Source organism: Rhinolophus ferrumequinum, chromosome 16 (assembly GCF_004115265.2).
Source record: "Rhinolophus ferrumequinum isolate MPI-CBG mRhiFer1 chromosome 16, mRhiFer1_v1.p, whole genome shotgun sequence".
Classification (NCBI taxonomy): domain Eukaryota; kingdom Metazoa; phylum Chordata; class Mammalia; order Chiroptera; family Rhinolophidae; genus Rhinolophus; species Rhinolophus ferrumequinum.
The window spans coordinates 2,045,203-2,066,008 of NC_046299.1; the positions used below are offsets into that span (position 1 = coordinate 2,045,203).

The 20,806-nt window shown below is 45.4% G+C and overlaps 1 protein-coding gene and 1 long non-coding RNA gene across 3 annotated transcripts in view; one reads left to right on the forward strand and one right to left on the reverse strand.

The window, feature by feature from the left end:
- The window catches only part of C16H10orf143 (chromosome 16 C10orf143 homolog), a 50,153-nt gene that overhangs the window by 20,961 nt on the left and 8,386 nt on the right, over positions 1-20,806 (forward strand). The window contains exon 4 of one of the 2 annotated variants that reach the window (XM_033130519.1): positions 6,342-6,516. The exons of the other annotated variant lie outside the window; for it this stretch is intronic. Coding sequence (XP_032986410.1) covers positions 6,342-6,371 — 30 coding nt within the window. The 3' untranslated portion in view covers positions 6,372-6,516. Of the gene's footprint in view, positions 1-6,341; positions 6,517-20,806 lie in introns of those variants that run through there. 2 annotated transcript variants of the gene reach the window in all.
- Positions 6,554-19,001, reverse strand: LOC117036000 (uncharacterized). The gene is made up of 3 exons (XR_004425306.1): positions 18,972-19,001; positions 14,373-14,374; positions 6,554-9,233 (listed from the first exon to the last, which is right to left on the reverse strand). It is a non-coding gene; the product is annotated as an uncharacterized LOC117036000 (long non-coding RNA).

The following is a 20,806-nucleotide window of genomic DNA, read 5'->3' on the forward strand; positions in this document are numbered from 1 at the left end:
AGCTAGAATTTGGACCCTTGCCTAAAGTTCAGAGACTTGAAGAGCTGCCTGTACTTTAAAAAGGGATTAGAAATTAAAATACCAGGCCATGCATGGGTGCAGGGTCCAATTTATTCTATCTCTATGGTATAAGAATCAAAAGTTAGCATTAACATAAAAATAGCTGCAGCTATTGAATCCTTAAGGTTTTGGATAGTGGCAAAGGCAGCATTGTCCTGTAGGCCTCCGCCACCCAGAGCATACGGAGCTCAGGGATGAAATAGCTGCACTAGGGATGAGATCACAAGAAAAAAGACCCACAGAAACAAACCACCATGGTTAGAGAGGAGGAGAGGGTGTCAGGAACTCTAACAAACAGGAAAGTAGAATCCTCCAAGAATCTGAAGTAATAAAAGGAAACTGAAGTTCACTATAAAAGTATTTTGATTTAAAAAAGTGATTGAAGAAGTCATAACGAAAGAAGAGGACAGTATGAAAAAGTAATTGGAAGGTTTAAAAAAAAACTAAAAATAAATGATATGGTCATTGAAGTTAAAAGGAAAAAATCATTAGGTTAGACACAGTTAAAGACAGAATTAGTGAATTAGAAGATAGATCTAGGGAAATCATTCAAAATACATCAAGAGAGATAAAGAGATATAAACTATGGAAGGGTGATTAGGAATCATAGAGGAAAGAATGAGAAGGTCCATTAGGAAATGCAGAAAAAAAGAATTTATTATGGGAGAGGAAAAGATAATGAAAAGATTTGAAAAGAAAAATGACTTTTGAAAAGATAATGGATGAGACTTTCCTAGAATTGAAGAAAGCCAAACAATTTTGAAGCAGAAGAACAAGGTGAGGAAGATTACCTGTCGAGTGTCAAGATATATTACAGAGCTATGTTAATTAAGATGATGTGTTATTAGCCCAGGAATAGACAAATAGAGCAGTGAATAAACATGCATTTATGGCAGTTTGATGCCTTACAGAGAAGATAATCAAATCAGTTGGGAATGACAAGGTACTGTATAAATTGTGCTAGGACGGCTGGCTATCCCCATATGAGGAAAGATAAAATTAGATTTCTACCTCACACAAAAATCAATCCTGGGAGGTGGGGGAAGATTAAAGAACCTAAATGTCAAAAAAAAAAACAACAAACAAACAAACAAAGAAAACCAAAAAAAAAAGGAAAAACACACAAAAAAAACTTTAAGCCTTTCAGTAGAAAAGGAGAATACTAGGTCTGACAATTAAGTTTGCGAAACTTGTTGCAATAATGTTACTAACCTTTTTCTATATCAGAGGGATTATTCATTATGAATTTGTACCCACTGGACGAACAGTTAAAAGTTAACCAAGTTTACCATTTGGAAGTGCTGAAAAGGCTGCGTGAAAAAGTTAGATGACCTGAACTTTTGGTCAACAATTCATGGCTCTTGCATCACAACACTTCACCAGCTCACACAGCACTGTCTGTGAGGGAGTTTTTGTCCAGTAAACAGATAACTGTATTGGGACACCCTCCCTACTCACCTGATCTGGCCCCCAGTGACTTCTTTCTTTACCCGAAGATAAAGGAAATATTGAAAGGAAGACATTTTTATGACATTCAGGACATCGAGAGTAATACGACAACAGCTCTGATGGCCATTCCAGAAAAAGAGTTCCCAAATTGATTTGAAGGGTAGACTAGGCACTGGCGTCAGTGCACAGCTTCCCAAGGGGAGTACTTCGAAGGTGACTGTAGTGATACTCAGCCGTGGGGTGTGTAGCATTTTTTGTAGGATGAGTTCACGACTTTAGTTTTCAGACCTCGTATATTTATGAAGTCAGGTAGATTTATGAAGTGTAATAAACCCAGAGCATTTATTTTAATATATTTGACTGTGTGCATTAAGACACATTGCATTGTAAGAATTTCCCCATCACTATCTAAGAATATGTCATAAAGCAGGGAAGACATTTACAACACACAGAATAGAAAGTAGCAGATAAATGGGGAGTGTTTATGAATTGGCAAGAGAAGAGGAAACCCAGTTAGTCAATAAATATAAGTGGGTGTTTAATCTCACTACTAATTAAGGGCATGCAAATTAAAGTGTCGCATTAACAAAAATAAAAATGATAGTATGGGGAGAATGCAGAACTGTAGGATCTGTCCTCTTCGTTGGAGGCGGTATAAATTGGCACAGTGGCTTGGAGAGCAAATACCTAGTAACGGGGACAGTGGGTATTCCCTGTGAACTAGGAGTTTCAGTCCTAGGTCTGTACCCTAAGAGATGCCTTAGGAAATTCATGCGAAATAATTGTAGTTTTGTTTGCTTAACAAAATGCCAGAAACAACCTAAATGTCTATTAATAGGAGAATGAATAAATGAATTGGGGTATATTTATTTAATGAAATACTATACACAGCGGTGAAAATGAACGAACTGAAAAGAAAAATACAGAAGGATATGTACAGAACAATACCATTTAGATATAATTTTAAACATGTAAAACATTGATACATACTGAATAAGATAATAAAAACATACCTGAGAATGAACATCAAGTTCAGGATGATGAGGTGTATGTCTCCTGAGAGAGTGGGGGCTCAGGAGGCAGAGGGTATTTCAGTCACATCTGTACTGTTGTATCTCTTCAGGCATGTGATGGTTCTTGAGTGTTGTTTATATTGTTGTGTACACTTTTCTGTTTGCCTGAAGAATCATGGTGAGTCGTGGGCATGATGTTTCCACACATCCGTCATGGTGTCATGGTGAAACTGAAGAACATTGAAGACAAAGAGAAAAATCTATGGAGCTGGTTGAGAGAAGTGACTGATTATCCATGAAGGAAAAATACTTTGACAACAGACCTCTCCTTGGTAACAGTAGACACTAGGAGTCCTTGGAATAGCATCTTTGAAACCCTAAAGGAGCTGCCTGTGTGGGCATGTGGGTTGGCATACAGCTGGACCATCCCCGGTGGTTTCACAGGTTAAAAATCAATCCTACACGAAGAAACATATGGATGACTTAACATTAGAAAAACTACTACATTGTCTGATCGAAAAAGGAAAAACAAAGGATCGTCTTAGTAGATGTGGAAACAGTGTTCAGTTACCTGCAGATCCCATTCGTGATAAAAACTCAGCACACCAGAAACAGAACGGAGGATTTTTCCTGGTAAGGATATCGTTCTTAGTGGAAGCATTTCCACTGATGAGGAAAACAAGACAAGTCTGCTTGCTATCACTTCTGCTTAGTGTACTGGGATTCCTAGCTAACACAATTAGACAAAAAAGAAACAATAGGTATAAAATTAGAAAGGAAAAAACTAAATTTTTATTTGTAGATGATATAATTGTCTACATAGAAAATCTAAGAAATGTACAGATAAATTACTAGAACTAATATTCATCAAGGTTGTTGAATATAAAGTAAATGTGCAAAAACAGACTTACTCATTGGTAACAATTCGAAAAAAATCTCATTCACATCATCTCTTCATGTGGATTTAAGTTAACTACCTAGTGTCCTTTAATTTCAACCCGAAATATTTCCCCTTCAGTATTTCTTGTAGGGCAGGTCTACTAGTGACAGATTTTCTCTCTTTGTTTATCTGGGCATGTCTTAAGCTCTCCCCCAGTTTTGAAGAATAGTTTTGTTGGAGATAGAATTCTTAATAGATGACCTGTCAGCACTTTGAATATGTCGCCTCACTGCCTTCTGACTTCCACATAGCTGGTGAGAAATTAGCTGTTGATCTGATTAAGAATCCCTTGTATGTGATATGTCTTCTCTCTGCTTTCAGAATTCTTTGGTTTTTGACACTTCTTATGATGTGTCTAGGTGTCTATCTCTATGGGCTTGTCCTAGTTGTAGTTCACTGCGCTTCTTGGATGTGTAGATTTATCATTTTCATCAAGTTTTAGAAGTTTTGGCCATTATTTCTTCAACTATTCTTTCTGCCCCTTTCTCTCTGAGCCTCCTGTTGTGTAAGAATTAGAGTTAAGGCACAACTGTTTTCTGACTTTATCAGATCAGAGACTCAGTGCTGGACACGTCCCATCAGACATGCCCCTGATGTCTGGTCTGTGCCATTGGTCATCTGAGGTCCAAGGACTCGAGACCTCACTGGACCACCCCTGTCTGGCTCAGGGGCAGCACAGCTCCTCTTTGGCTCTGCTTTGAGAGGGCCGTGGACTAACTGGAACCTACTGAGAAGAGGGAAGTCATGTCAGGGACAGAGCATTGGGTGAAAGGTCTAAATGAGCAATTTCTGCAGGTTCTTTCGTGTTTAAGATTCCAGATCTTGGACCTCATGTTGTGTGGTGTGACTCTGTCTATCTAATTGTCCCCAAGTCTAATCCGTTCTGCCTCCAACAAACATGTCTTCAGACACATCCTGTCCAACAGGGAGGTGGGGGTGGGGCAGGAGGGAGACATCTCAGCAAAGACTGTTTTTAAAAAAATCAGTTTTTTTGAGCCATGTGGTGGTGCTGGTGACGATGATGAACATGATGACAATGAAATTAACTGAAAACATCCCCCCCCGCCCCCGTCCCACTGTCTCTCCTGAGACAGGCCCAGGCTCCGTCTTCTCTGGGGTCTGGCGTCCTGACCCCACCCATTCTACCCCTGACCCCCGGCGCCTGGGCTGAGAGGTCCTCCCGACCTCTCACCTCCACAACTCCTGTGCCCCAGGCAGCCCTTCCCCATCTGGGGTCCTGCTACCCAGGTCTCATGACGAGAGTTCCCTGGCCGAAGAAGTTCGAGAAATGCATCCTTTCCCCCGCTTGTTGGAGATGTGATGTGCGTTAGACTATTAAAGACCCTGAGAATGACAGTAAATAAACCTGTTTAATTTTGTTCAGTCTACTGTTTCCAAAATGTCCTTTAGTAAAGGGGCACCTGTCACACATGGACTTGGAAACTTTGGGAAACAGGCCCCATGACTAAATTCAGCACCTGATTCATTATGGTGCTCAGGGCCTTTCACAGTCTGGGCACAGCCTGACTTTGCAGGCAGATCTCCTGTCACTGCCCGTGGGCGCCATTGTCACAAAGAGTCTCCAGTTCTGGAACATTCCGACCGCATGCTATTCTCACTGCCTGCGATGCCCTCTCCCACCTTGTAAGATCCCACTCCGCCTTCATGGTCCATCGAGAGACCTGTCCTGTACAAAGCCTCCCCCAGCTCCTCGTTAGGTAGAATCAGTGCCACCACAGCATCTTGTCTCCATCACCTGAGTGAGCCACCTGTGTGAAACCGGCCCATGAGCTTGGGTGCCGCTTCCCCTGCTGTCAGGAAGACCCGAGTCTCTCCTATTGGGTCCCCATGGCTCAGGGCGGCACCTACTGTCCAAGAAACGGGGACGCCATCATTGGCAGACTACTCTGTTCTCCCCACCACCTGGCCCACCCCGCCCTTCCTGGCCTCGGCTGGCCCCGGGAGCCCCCTCCACCAGTGTGTGGTCTTGGAGAGCAGGGCTGCCCTGTCGGCCTCTGGCCATGGGCCATGGAGCCTCGCTGTTGTCCGCTGCTGTGATAGCCAAGTGTGACAAAGGTTTCCGAATGCTGGACGAGACCTCATTTCATGGTGGCACAGTGTCTGGCCACTTGTCTGCCAGCAGCCATCTGGCTTCCCCAGTTATTTGTGCAGTAAAGGTGAGGAGTCCCTGGTGGGGACGGTGACGAACCTGCATTCTAGCCTCCCAAAAGGGGCCACTGCACCGGTTCTGTATGAATCCCGATTCAGTACTTAGGAGACAGCATCGTGGGCAAGTCCTGTTTTTCTGAGTATTTAGATGATCTTCTCATTCTCTTTTCCCTCATAGCCAGGAAGAAAAATAACATGTATGAGAACATTCTATTTAACAGTCACTGTGGAAGCGCTTTAAATATCTTAATTATAATATTTTTATATTTACAGGCACACCTCGTTTTATTGTGCTTCGCTTTATTATGCTTCGCAGACACTGCGTTTTTTACAAATTGAAGGCCAGACCCTCCACCAGCAAAAGATTAGGACTCGCTGAGGGCTCCGATGATGGTTAGCAGTTTTTATCAATAAAGTATTTTTTAATTAAGGTATATGTTATTACACACTTAAAAGACTACAGTGTCATGTAAACACGTGTGTGTGCACTGCAAACCAACACACTCGTGTGAGGGGCTGCATTGCGGTTCTCGCGGTGGTCTGGGACGGAGCCCGCGTCCCGCCGAGGCGTGCGTGTGCACTGTACACATGCGCGCGGACCTGAGAAGTAAGGCCTCGCTCAGCCGCGCCGGCTCGGTGAGCGCACGGCCACTGTAGGTGAACTGAGCCAGTGAAAGGCATCCCCACAATGTGCTCCTTTATCATTTTAGGGACATTTCAGCCACATCGAGAATCGGTAGAAGATGCGAGTCGGAAAAGGAAGATTCCAGTTTGGGTTTCGAACCCCCATGTGGCGCGAACGTAAATCTGTCACGGATGGATGTGGGCGTCCACCTGGTGTCCTATTCAGGTAACCCACGTCCTCCACGCTCAGCCAGCAGAACCTGTCACCCCCAGAGCCTGCACCTCGCTGGTGCTCGCTAAGCTCCTCTCGCTGTGTCCTGGTCAAGAAAGAGACCAGGCGTCATGGAAAAGTGTAAAACATTCACTGTCAAACTTCCTTCCTTTGGCTTATGGAACCAAATCCAGATGTAGCCCCGCTTTTGTGCTTTTCAGGGGTTTTGTCCATGTATCCAGGGCTGCTGTGTGTTCCTTTTTAATTAAAAGACCTATTTTTGTATTTAAAATGCTCTCTACTCTTAAACTGAATTTTGCTAAATTCCAGTGTCCAGTCTGTGTAATTTTCTAACTGGAATTATCAGGTACAGGACCCCTTTGATATTAAAATGGAAGTTTCTCACTTTCTCTTGGGTTTTCACTATATCGTGTGACTGTGGAGCCTGGTGTCATTTTCCCTGTGTTGGAAGGCTTCCTGCGATGTCCTGGGCACTGAGAGGCAAGGTCCTGACAGTCCACTGGGTTACAAGACTGTTCTCAGGTCCCCTCCTTCATAAAGCCAGAGCAGCCCTTGTGCTCTCATGTTTTCATTGTGTTGTCCACGTGGGCTGGGTCTCTGGCGGTGAGCAACCATCAGCATCGACTCTGAAGAGTCCAGTCCATAAACAGTCACGGTGTGTGGTCCCAGAGGGGATTTCATGCTGGAAAGACAGACAGACATAAGACAGGGTGCTGGAAGGAAACCGGAACACTGCCAGCCGTGGTGTAGGTTATCCAGAAGCACCGGGCATGCTGCTGTGTGGCAGGAAAGAAAGCCACACTCCTGCCCTAGCATCTCTGGTGGTCACTAGACATTTACCCTGAATGAGGTCACAGCTGTGACAGATGTGGGAACGCCCAAGGCAGAGAGAAAGTGTTGACATTGTGGCCTTAAAAATACGTATTTTAAAAGAGCTTCACTTTGCTCCTCTCTTCAAAATGAGATACACATCTTTATTTTTACAGAAAAGATGAAGTCTTAGGTGCACGACATTTTCTTTTTGTGCATCAGCTCTTCCTTTCCCCCAAATTCCCAGGTTGAGTGTCCACATATCCACGGGTAGGTATTCTGGTAGTTGAGCGGCACACAGATCACCCCAGCTCGTTACCTGAATCGGAAGCTGTTTCGTAGAGAATATGCCCCATGCAGAATCCTGCTCGATGGAAGACGTCCTGCTTTAGAATCCGGCAAATGGGTTCCGGTCCCAATTGCCCACAGCATCCACCCATGTGACCTTGCTCAGTCATTAGTCTTTGAGCCTCATTCTCTCGTCTGTGAAATGGGAACGATGACTCACAGGGCTTGTTGCATGAAACTCAGGAAGATAACACAAGGCCTTGGTGACCACTCTGCCCCCACCCCTCGCTGCAAGCCCCTCAAAGCCAAGCAGGCCTTCTTTTCTGAAAAAGCAAAAGGACGTGAAAGATTGTAACAGCGTGAAGGTGATGGAAGGGGGAGGGAAGCCAGCCAGAGGTGCGGGAAGCAGCAGTTAATCATGAATTCTGCCGTTCCTACATTGTAAAGAGTGCTCAGCATGGAGAGCTTGCCGTGGGCCCTTGGAAGATATGGCCTCAGCGTTGCCTCAGCATTTTCAGTCAGTTTAGTAGAGGTCAGAAAGAATGCTCTGAGACGAGGCTTCTAGAACCTTCTCTGTACACCCACAGAGTCCATCCTAGGCTGGCCGCCTCGCCTCAGCAGAGATCCGGCCCACCCTCCCCTGAGTGGCCATCGTAGCCTCCCACCTCCAGCCTACCTTTGATCTCTACTCCCCACCCAGCCACCTCTGGACCCTGCAGCCTGAAACATATGAGGAAAACGAATGTTTCGGTAAAACTGTTTTATGATTATACAACTAATACCTGTTCATTGTAGAAGAATGTGGAAAATACAGAAAGGAAAGCAAACCCCAGCCACCCAGCCTGCCACTCTCAGCCTGCTGGCACACTGCCCTCCTTGTGTACTTCTTATTCATTTCTAACTGAGTATTACACACGGGAAGTTCTCCTGAATCACCGTAGGAAAACGTCATTTCCCAAGGATAGCCCACGCTGGGACAGGCCACCATTTGGACAGCCCTGACCCTAAGTATGCCCATCTTGTTGGAAAAGGCCATTTTCAGTCCGTAGGGAAGTGGGGGAGCCTCTGTCTGCAAAGTGCAGTCAGGCCAGTGTTTGGTGGGACAGGCAGGAGGCAGGACCACACGTCCTGCTGGGAACCTGGAAGAGAGCGCCAGCGCAGCCGGGGGATCACGCTCCCCACAGAAACCGTCTCCCTGCAGGACCACAGGTCCTCACAGGTTCCCCGACAGGCCTAACCTGCAGGTCTCACTAAACAGGCTTTGCACACCCAGGACGAGTGTGAAATGGGATCAGCCCTGTAAAGGTCTTCATCTTTGTTTTCTAGTCAGAAGAGGAGGGAAAGACATTTTCTTAGACCCTGAGGAAACAGGATTTATGGATGTATATTTCCATTAGATAAATTTTCAGTTCTTCAATCATTAGCTGTCATTGTTTTCTGTGTAGGGGTGAAAATATCAACACACACCTTTTAACATTTCACAAAAATAAGTTTATAATGGCTTCTAAACCAACAAATTATAAAACTCAGAAAATTCAAAACCATGGTAAATGGTTAATGAGGAGATATTAACACTACTTGAAGTGTTCTGCCTTGTTTTAAAATATAATTTATTTCCAAAGAAATTTTAACACGTTTAAAATTATACCTTAAATCTGTACTTCTTAAAGAAAAAGTTTTAAGTTATAGATAAGTAAAAAAGAGATGTAAATATAAAAATCATTCATAATCCCATCACTCAAAGGTTCTACTGTTAATATTTCGATGTGTATCCTTACAAAATTTGTTCTCTGTGAACTCACACACCCATAAGTACGTGCTTTGAATGGCAGCATGTACATGTTTGTGTCAGGAAATGTGTGTTGGGTTGTCATTTCAAATGGCTGCATAGTATTCCGCTGAGGGGACCTCCACGGTGCCCCTCCCGTCTCTGTGATGCACATTTAGTTGGTTTTCTTTCATTCCTGTATCTTCTTGCTTTTACAAATGTCGTTGCATAAACATTCTTACACATACGTTTTTATAAAGTTTCCCAATTGTACGCATAAAAGAACATTCTAGAAGTATTCCTGGGTCAGAGAGTACACTCTGGTTTTCTGCCCTCTAGAAAGGTCCCAAGAGCACGTGTCCCTTCCATTTCTCCAGTGCTGGGTAGAGCCACTTTTTTTTTTTTTTTTAACGTGGAGCGTTTTTAACACAAAAATAGGCAGAACAGTACAGTGGTACCTCGGTTTTCTAACGTTATCCATTCTGGAAGACTGTTCAAGTTCTGAAACGTTCGAAAACAGCCGACAGCTAGGCCTCAGGATCTTGCACTCAGTGGAAGCCACGTGACATGTTCGACTTCCGAGGCATGTTCGAAAACCGAAGCATTTACTTCCAGGTTTACAGCATTCGAAAACCGAAATGTTCGTCAACGGAGACGTTTGAAAACGTACTACTGTATAAGAAACCCTTTAGACGTCGTCCAGCTCCAACAACGGTCAGCCCATGGCTGGTCCTGCCCACCCACTGCCCTCCCCTTCCCCCCGTACGAGAAACAGATCCCAGTCTTAAATTAGTTCATCTATAATTATTCCATGTGTCCGTCCCAAAGAGACATTTAAAAACATAATCATAGGTGCGGCCTGTAAGCTCAGTTGATTAGAGCGTGAGCTCCTAACAACAAGGTTGCCGGTTCGATCCCCACATCGACCACTGTGAACAGCGCCCTCCACAAGTAGATTGAAACAACTACTGACTTGGAGCTGATGGGTCCTGGAAAAACAAATTGAAAAACAAAAATAAACAATTAAAAAATAAAAAACAATCACAATATCATCGTCACTCCGCCAACAAAAATTACAGTAATTCCTTATATTACGAAATCACATCTGTTATCAAATTTCTACATGCTTCGTCGACTTCATAAATGATTGTTTCCATTTTATTTTGGTTTTTATGACTGACTTGAATTGGGGTCCAAAGCAGGTCTGTGTATCTGACTGGTTGACATGGTGCTGTCTTTCCTGCCCTCCCGTTTCCCCTTGCGGTACGTGTTCGAGAAATGAGTCTTAAACGAGTCTTGCAGTTGCATCCCTCCTGTTTCCCCTGCTCCTCTTACCTCCTAGAAATTGGTAGTTAGTCTGAAGCTTACTGAGATTCACATTTTGTTTTTTTTTAAGTGGGGAACAGTGTGTTTCTCCAGGGCCCATCAGCTCCAAGTCATTGTCCTTCAATCTAGTTGTGGAGGGCGCAGCTCAGCTCCAAGTCCAGTCACCGTTTTCAATCTTTAGTTGCAGGGGGCACAGCCCACCATCTCATGTGGGAATTGAACCGGCAACCTTGTTGTTCAGAGCTCGCGCTCTAACCAACTGAGCCATCTATCCGGCCGCCCCACTTAGATTCACTTCTGATTTTTTTGGCAAAAGTTCTTTTTTGACCCTTGCCATTCTGATCTTTGGTGCTGACTCTGTTTTATGTGTCCTGCATGACATTTCTGACAGATTTTGGCCACGTGTTTATCTTTTGTGAACTTCCCAGCTTTGCCCACTTTTCTAGTGAGTGTATGTCTTTTCATTATTTATTTTTAAGAGTTCTTCATATATTAAGGCCGTTAATCTGTTTTTGTCTCCTATATTACAAAAATGTTTCCCAATTTAAAACTTTTCACTTTCTTTTCAATGAAATTTATAGTATCCTTTGCTACACAGAAGTTTTTACCTCTCCTGTCTGTTGGCTTCTTTTTTGCTGGTTTCTAGCCTGAGAATCATTCAAGAAAGGCCTTCCTTTCCCCAACAGTATGTGCATTAAATAAATTGATATGTAAATTATGCATCTATATTTTTGCATGATTGTGATTTCATTTTTAACATTTAAAACTTTGCTCTAGGTACAAATTTGGGATGGATAAAGGTGCTATATCTAACTTCATTTTTCTCCCGGATAGTAACCAGTTATCCTAACCACGTCTTTCTGCTCTGATTGTAAACCCACTTCTACCGCTTATGGGATTGCTTCTGCACTTTATTTTCTGCTCCTTCATCTCTTTCTCATTGGGTGGCTGTAATCCTGTGTGTGTGTGGCCTCTTTATTGAAATGTAAACATATGCAGAAAAGGGAAAGTGTGAGTCCAGGCCCAGTGCGTGTGCTGCGTGGAGGGGCTACTGCTCCCTCTCCCTGTTAGTTCTCAGAATATTCCGGGTCTTCTCCCGTGCTCATTCTTCCAGACCAACTTGAAGATCGTTTTGTCAAATTTCAAAAATAAAAACCACAAACACATTGATTGGACTTGTGCTGAATTTACCGATTGTTTGCAGGATAAGTGACAGGTTTATTACCCAGAGACACAGGACATTTAATGTGATAAGTACTTCTTATATATGTCTAAGAGTTTCCTTTTTCTTTTTTTGGTTTTCATTTTATTGATACAGATCTTTTAACTTTAAGCTTAATCTGTTTGCCTTACGTTTTCTGATTATAACCGTTAATACCCAATCATTTCCTGAAAACAGCTACTTCGAACTCAGTCGTGCATTTTTTCCCCAAATGCAAAGGAAGGAAGCTGCTCGGCCCTGAGCAGTACGTGTGCCAGCACTGTGTTGAGTTACGTAGTCAACTCTCAAACGCCCTCTGAGAACAGTCACCCTCACTACCAAAAGGATGGAGGCTCAGTGAGGCCAGGTCACTTGTCCACAGCCAGGCCCTTTGGACCCCAGCATCTGCCCCTCCAGGCCCACGATCCCCAGACCCCAGCTGGGTCATGGGGTGGGAGGGGTGCTGGGGAGGGGCCTGGGAATCTGCACGTCAGATAGGCTCCCAGGAGACGCTGTCACCCACTGAGAGTGGGGGCTTTGTGGCGTGCAGGCAGGCAGTCCCCGGTCCTAGTGTGGAAAGCGTTTCCCACTCAGGGAGGTCCCTAAACATGGCGTCCACCACCTGAAGGAGTGATGCCTGCTGGATCACCGGGCCTGCGACTCTGCCTCCCCCTCACTCTAACCCCGAGCCGCCATTTCCTCGTCTGGAAGATAGATGGGCAACGGTACCCCACTCCTGACGTGCTGTGAGCAGTAAAGCACACGGGTGTGTTTGAGGTGCTTAGAACGCGGCCTGTCAATAGGGACCAGTACTAGTGTTGCACAGCTGTGCACGGGCCTTAGAGCCCTTCCGACCCAGGTTCCCAGGAAGACAGTGACAGTGGAGGTTGAAGCCCGGCCCTCTGCCACTGCCACTGCCCCTGTCGTGAAGCCCCTCCCCCGCAGGCACAGGCTGCAGGGAGGACACCATCCCAGACCTTGTCTCCACAGCCCACGCCCCTTGGCGCACGCCTACTATTGACGTTCTGTGTATTTTAAAGCATCTTCAGAAATTTCTGGCCCGTCCGTTACTTACAAATATGTACACACATTTGCTGAGGATTTCCGACGTCTATCTCATGATCACTATTTGTTCTCCTGCAGCTTTGTTGGCATACAGGGCTGTCTAGTGCGAACTTAGAAGGGCTCTGACGGTGGGTGGGGGGAGTTATGTAAAAGGGCAGAATTTCACTTGGGGAGGATGGAAAGTTCTGGAGATGGTGGTGGTAGTGGCTGCACAACAGTGAACGTGCTGAATGCCAGTGAAATGCACGCTGAGAAATGGTTATGGTGGTGAACATTGTGTCGTGTATTTTATCCCAGTAGAAAATTCAAATCAAGACTTAACAGTGACTCGTCTTTCCCTTCACTGTGAGAAAGGGCGGCGTTTCTTTTCTTCGTTTTCCATAAGTCACCAACTGACAGTCCAAATACTAAACACTGGTTTTCCACTTCCTCTTCTTCCTTCAGTCACTGGAAACCCTGGGACAACGTGGGGACACAGACAATGCCCCCCTCCCTCTGTTCTGTGGGCAAATGGTCATGGAGAGCTGTGGCTGACCCTTCAACCCCCACGTCTGGGGGAACATCCCTCACAACCATTTGGAGGGGCTCCATTTTTTTCTGACCGTGCTGAGTCATCCTTGGGGGTTGGCGGCACTCCTGGGCCTCCTTGCGCAATTGCCAGAGGGCAGGGCAGTGGACAGTGACACAGGGTGACGACTGTGCTAGCTTCATTTAATTAGTGTTGCAGGGGGAGGGCCACACAGTAGCAGCTGCACGCATCATGTTGCCTTTCCCTGCGTTGCGCAGAACGGCAAAGCTGATCAAGAAAAAATAGGACAATAGAAAGCGAAGTTGACTCTGAAGCTCTGAGTGCTGCAGTACATTTCTGCCAGGTGTCACCTAACGTCCTTTCGTCTTGGACCCACCTGGACCGCGCAGCTTATATCTGGTATAAGTAACGGTCTGTCTCTAGAACTCACCAGTAATGCCCTCCCATCAGGTGACCACCGGGAAGGGGCTGCTCAGTGGCCGTCACAAAATCAGGTTCCTTAGTTTCCAGGTCCTCTGTGGACAAACAGCTGGGTATGGATCCAGGAGGACAAGCAGGTTTGATCCACTGCCAGCTCAGAGCAGTTGAAACCCTGGGCTGGTTGGTCAGAAAGAGGCTGCACACATCCTGTAATCAGGTGACGGGTAACTGCATCCCACAATCCCTGATGGTTTGTTTCTCCCCGCTGTCTCAGGCTCCGCTGGGGTTTCGGTCAGACCATGGTTTCCTCCGTTGTGTTTTGGGGTTAACGTCTTAGACAGTCACTGTAACAGTTATTAGGCACCTTAGCTGAAAGGCCCAGCAGACTTGTAAATGCCCAATGTAAGGTAACTGCCCCTTCTGAGCCCGTCCCGGGTCCTCCGCTGCTCTCCTGTCCTGCTAGTGACAGCACTCCCACGCCTTATCTCATGGTGAAGGTGAGCGTCCGGGAGCATTGGGGGCCTGGGAGCAGCCTGCCCTTCTGGAACAAGAGCCCAAGCACTCCATCCGAGTGGCCTGCTCAGGTCAGTAAAGTTCAATTACACTGTTACTAAATACACACTGACTCTTTAGCCCAAATTCAGGACAGACAAGATTTCTTTACTGACGTCTAAATTTACATAGATGAACATAATTACACAGATTTAAATCACAAGTAGTTATGACCTTTTATTAAAAAGAATAAAATTACAAGAGAAGATGCAACTGTCAACCACAAATGTGTGCATCAGTTAAAAGGACCTTTTTGGTCACCCTTCTGGTGATGCCCACTTCGTCATGTTTCAGGAAAGCCAGTTTAATGATCTGAGTCTCAATTTTTTCAAACTTTATTTTTTACTTTTTTTGCTTTTAAAAAAACGATTAAGATTTTTTTGACATGTAATATTTTATATTAATTTCAGTTGTACAGCATCGTGGTTAGACATTTATATAATTTAAGAAGTGATCCTTCTGACTAGTACCCACCTGGCACTATACATAGTTATTACCATATTATTGACTATATTCCTTATGCTATACCCTACATCCCCATGAGTACTGTGTAATTACCAGTTTGTACTTCTTAATCCCTCCCACTTTTATACATACCCCCAATGCTCCTCCCATCTGGCAACCATCAAAATGTTCTCTGTATCTGTGAGTTTGTTCCTGTTTCATTTGTTTATTCTTTAGATTCCATTTATCAGTGAAATCATGGCATTTGTCTTTTGCTGTCTGACTTACTACATTCAGCACAATACCTTCTAGGTCCATCTGTGTTGTCACAGATGACAAGATTTTGTTTTTCTTTTGTTTGCAGCTGAGCAATATTCCATTATATATATGTATCACCTCCTCTTTATCCATTCTTCAACTCAGGGACACCCATGTTGTGTTCATATTGTGGTCATTGTAAACAATGCTGCAATGAACATATGGATAAGCACGTCCCTTCGAAGTAGCATTTTGGGTTTCTTTGGATAAATATCCTGAAGTGGGATTACTAGGTCCTCCTTTGTCTCTTGTTACAGCTTTTGTTTTAAAGTCTATTCTTTCTGGAATAAGTATTGCTACCCCTGATTTTTGTTGGTTTCTTTGTTTCATTTTCATGAAACATATTTTTCCATCCCTTTTAATCTGTGTGTATCTTTTGATCTGAAGTGAGTCTCTTGTAGGCAGCATATGTAAGCGTTTTGTTTTTGTATGTATTCAGCCCCTCTATCTTTTGATTGGAGCGTTTAATCCATATTCATTGAAAGTAATTGTTGAAAGGTATGTAGTTATTGCCATATTATTATTCACATTTTTTATTTTTTATTTTTTTCATGTTAAAGAAGTCCCTCTAATATGCCTTGTAATACTTCTTTGGTGGTGCTGAACTCCTTTTGCCTTTTCTTGTCTGGAAGCTCTTTATCTGTCCTTTTATTCTAAATGACAGCCTTGCTGGGTAGAGTAATCTTGGTTGTAGGTCCTTGCTTTTCATGACTTTGAATATTTCCTTCCACTCCCTTCTGGCCTGCAAAATTTCTGTTGAGAAATCAGTTGAGTCTTATGGGAATTCCCTTGTAGATAACTGTTTTTCTCTTGCTGCTTTTAAGATTCTCTGTTTGTCTTTAACCTTTGACATTTTAATTATGGTGTGTCTTGGTGTGGGCCTGTTTGGGTTCATCTTGTTTGGGACTCTCTGTGCTTCCTGGTCTTGTATGTCCGTTTCCTTCACCAATTTAGGGAAGCTTTCTGTCATTATTTCTTTAAATAGGTTCTAAATCCCTTATTCTCTTCTCCTTCTGGTATCCCTGTGATGCAAATGTTGTTAACACTTGAGATTGTCCCAGAGGCCCCTTAAACTTTCCTCAGTTTTTTGGATTCTTTTTTCTTTTTGCTGTTCTGATTGGGTGTTTTCTGCTACCTTATCTTCTAAATTGCTGACTTGATCCTCTGCTTCATCTAATCTGTTGATTCCTTCTAGTGCATTCTTCATTCCTGTTATTGTATTCTTTATTTCTGACTGGTTCTTTCTTATGTTTTCATGTCCATTTTTATGTTTTCTGTCTCCTTGTTGAAGTTCTCCCTGAGATCATTGAGCATCCTTATAACCAGTGTTTGGAACTCTGCGTCTGGTAGATTACTTGTCTCCATTTTGTTTAGTTTTTTCTGGAGCTTTGTTCTCTTATTTGGGGCATGTGTCTTTGCTCCCCGTTTTGGCTGCCTCCCTGTTTCTATATGTTAGGTAGGGTTGCTATTTCTCCTGGTCTTAGTAGAGTGGCCTTATGTAATAGGTATCCTGTGGGGCTCAGTGGCGCAGTGTTCCTGGTCACCTGAGCGGTGCATTCCAGGTATGTCCCTTGTGTGGGTTGTGTATGCCCTCCTGTGGTAGTTGAGCCTTGGTTGCTATTTGCACATCAATAGGAAGGACTGACCCTCAGGCTCATTGGATGTGAGGACTGGCTTTGACTGCAGTGGAGGAGCTATTGTGCAGGGGCTGAGCCTGTGGAGCAGGATCTGCCTCAGCAGGGCTCAGGTGCCTATCCAATCCACCCCTTGGGTGTGTCATCCTGGGAGGCGGCTGGGTGATGCTCCAGCTCATTTGGAAGCTGGCTGGTGGGCCTGCCAGCCCTGGGGCCTCCTGGGAGGGGACCCATTGGAGGCCAAGTTCACCTGCAGCCAGTGCTCCACCCCGGGCCACTCAGCAGGAGCCACAAAGAAATATGCAGATGGCCGCCACCCATGCCATGCTTGGTAGTGCCTTGAGAGGCCAAACCGTGAACCAAGGCTGGCTGCCACAAGTGCCGGGCGTAGGGCAGCTCAGCCAGAGGTACAAGACATGCTCAAGCCAGATGCTGCTTGTTTGGGTTCCATGAGCCTTTGAGCAACCCTAGGAAAGTCTGCAGCATGAGCTAAGGCAGGCAGTTTATACAAAAAAGCCACTGGAAGCGGCGTGGGTATGCCCGAAAGTTGGGTGGGATGGGGTCTTAGAATCAGTAGGGTGGAGCCAGGTATGACGTCTGCATACGTGCGTGCGTCTGCACGCAGGGCGGGGGCGGGCTCACCAGAAGCAATGGCTTCTGCCAGCTCCTCCATCAGAGAGAAAGCTGCCCCTCCAGTCTTCACCCTGACGCCAACTCAGTTCCTCCCCCTGTGTCCCTGCCGCCTCTCCAGCTGTTCCCCCAGCGCTCGAGCTCAGAGCCAGTGATTCCATTGGTGGGTAAGTCTGTGCGCGAGCTGGTTAAGAGTTGCAGCTGGGACTTCAGCGGCCCTCTGTCTCCCTCAGCCACAATCGCTGCTAGTTTTCACAGCCAAAAGTTATGGGGACTTCTCTTCCCAGCACTGAAACCCTGGGTTGAGAAGGGACTGGGACCACTCGTTCCTCCGAGGCGGTGGGGGACCTCCGTAGCCGTGATATCCCTGTTTTTAATGGTTACACCCAGGTGTGGGACCAGCCTGTTCTGCGTCTCCGCCCCTCCTACCAGTCGCAAGGTGGCTGCTTCTGCACGTCTCTAGTCGTAAGGTTTCAGTTCAGCAAGATGTCAGGCAATTCTCAATGATGGTTGTTTTGTAGGTTAGTTGTAATTTTGATGTGGTTGTGAGCGAAGTTAAGCATAGCGTTTATCTACTGCGCCATCTTGACCGGAAATCCTCAAACATTCTTGATGAGCCTTTTAATAATTAGTTTGAACTAGCTGAAGAAATTTAATTTCAGGGGTCATAAATGCCTCTTCCAGTTCCTAAAAGTTGTTGATCATCAAAAATGACCTGTGGCCATTTGTATGTCTTTGGAAAAGTGTCTGTTCAAATCCTTACTTAAGGGAGTTTTTAGGTTTTTCTGTTTTTGCTATTGAGTTATTTATATATTTTAGAAATTAACCTCTTATCAGATATATGGCTTGCAAATATTTTCTCCCATTCTATAGGTTGCCCTTTCATTCTGTTGATGGTTTCCTTTGCGGTGCAGAAGGTTTTAGTTTGGTGGAGTCCTGCTTGTCTGTTTTTGCTTTTGTTGCCATAGCCATGGCGTATCACCACCACAGTCAGTGTCGTGATACTTTTCCTCTGTTCTCTTCTAGGAGTTTAACAGTGTCGGGTATTACGTCTAAGTCTTTCATCCTTCCTGAGTTGTTGTTTCTGTGGTATGAGACAAGGGTTCAACAGCATTATTTTGCATGTGCATCCAGTCTTCCCATCACCGTTTGTCGAAGAGATTGTCGTCTCCCTATTGTGTGTTCTTGGCTCCTTTATCAAAGATCACTTGACTGTATATGCATGGAGGTATTTCTGGGCTCTGTTTTGTTTTGTTGGTCAGCACGTGTCTTTATACTACTACATTGTTTTTTGATTACTGTAGCTTTGTAATATATTTTGAAATCAGGAAGTGTGATGCTGTCAGCAGGTACATGGAAAGATACTCAGCATCACTATTCTTCAGGGAAATGCAAATGAAAACCACGGGAGATATCACCTCACACCTGTTAGCATGACTATTACCAAAAAACTGAAAGGTAAGCGCTGGAGAGGACGTGTAGAAATCAGAACCCTGTACACTGTTGGTTGGAATGAAAAATGGTGCAGCTACTGGAAGAGAGTATGGTGGTTCATCACAAAATTCAACATATGATTTAACGATCCCACTTCAGGGTGTACAGCCAAAGGAATTGAAATCAGGATCTGGAAGTGATATTAGCAGCCCCAGGTTCATTGCAGCACTATTCACAATCGCCAAGATACGGAAACTGAATGTCCATCAGTACATTTTGCCTCATGTCTGGCGGCAGATGTTTATATGAATGACCCCTTGCCCCCAGTATTCGATTGGCATTAGCAGACGTGTTCAGAGAACATTCTTAGAACATGTATTTTTCTCCTCAGAGTTAGTGTGAGAATTTTCAAATGCTGTACTAATACTTATCCACGAAGCTGTGGATATCAGAACACGCCTGATAGGGGAACAGTGCCGAGTGACTGGACTGGCATAGTGAGACTGCAATAGCAAGTCAGAGGGCTTCAAAGGCACATCTTGTAAGTGTGAGGCTGGTCCTGGGGGCTGCACCTGCCCGGGCAGCGTCTGCGGCCAGGCCAGGCCTGAGACTCGGGCTCCAGCCGGCCGGTCCTGGCTGCCTGCTCTGGGCTGGTTGTCTCCCTTGGTGAACTATCCTGACTGTTGGGGAGATGGTGTGGCTGGTGCTGCCACTGCCCATGGTGACCTGCATCGCCGCATGGGGGTCAGAGTCACTCCCCGGGCTGGGCGGCCCAGAACTGACGACTGGCCCGTGTGGCTGCACAGACACCCACTCCGTCGCCTCAGCCTTCGAAGCTCCCCATGGGGTCAGGCGCAGACAGCGCTGCAGCCGCCTTGGCTCAGCTTCTCCCCGTCCTGTCCCGCTCTCATCCCCCAGGTTTCTCCTGTGGCTCCTGTGCCCTCTGTCACTAGCACAGGAGCCCCACCTCGGCTTCCAGCATCTGTGGGGTCAGGAAGGGTGCTGGGGGCCAAGCCAGCTGGGGTGGGGAGAGGGATCGAGGGTTCAGTGATGAAAGGAACTTCAGCTGCAACTGTCATGATTTACTAATTAAACAATCAAAGGCAAATAGGACCAAGTGTAATGGTTAACTCTGGAGAGAACATGGGTATTTGTTATGTGGTGTATTTTTTTCCTGTTTTTGTATTTCTTAAAATGTTCTTTCAGAAATTAACTTTGAATGAGAAGTAAGTTGGCTTGGCAGTGCGGCCTAAGGTCTGCAAGCACAGCTTCCCTGGCTCCGTCCATGCCCATCCTGAATGCTTTGCACTTGGCAGCTCGGGGAGCACCCCCCGCCCCCCACGGCCCGGAGGCAGGTACAGTCATCCGCCTTGGAGACCAGGCAGGTACAGTCATCCGCCTTGGAGACCAGGAGCAGCCAGACCAAGGGGACTGGCTGCGGCCACACTGCTGGTCAGTGCTGGACCAGGGCTGAGGGCTCCAGAGCTTAGGTGTGTGTGAAACACTGTTTGGTTGCTACATGCTCTCTGTATATAAAACAATCTCCGATACATTTTCTAATCTGAATCTGAGCACTACCCCTTGTTTCTTTGATTGCTTACGCACATTAATTCACAGGTCACCTATGTTATTTGAGGGAGAAAATGTCATGTGTAGTCTTCCTATGATTACGCTCTGTATTCTTTTCCATTTTGCCTTTATTTTGTGGCTTAAAAGATTCTTACATTTCAGTGATGATACGTCACTCCAGTCCAAGGGGTGGGCTGTCAGCCCAGGACCCGCCATCCCTGTCCTGTCGCCCAGGTCCCTGTCCCCCGATGCCCTGGCTTTCAGGCACTGGAGCTGAGTTCATTGCCCCTGTGCCCCAGCAGGTGCTATTCTCGTTTGGCGATGAGAAAGG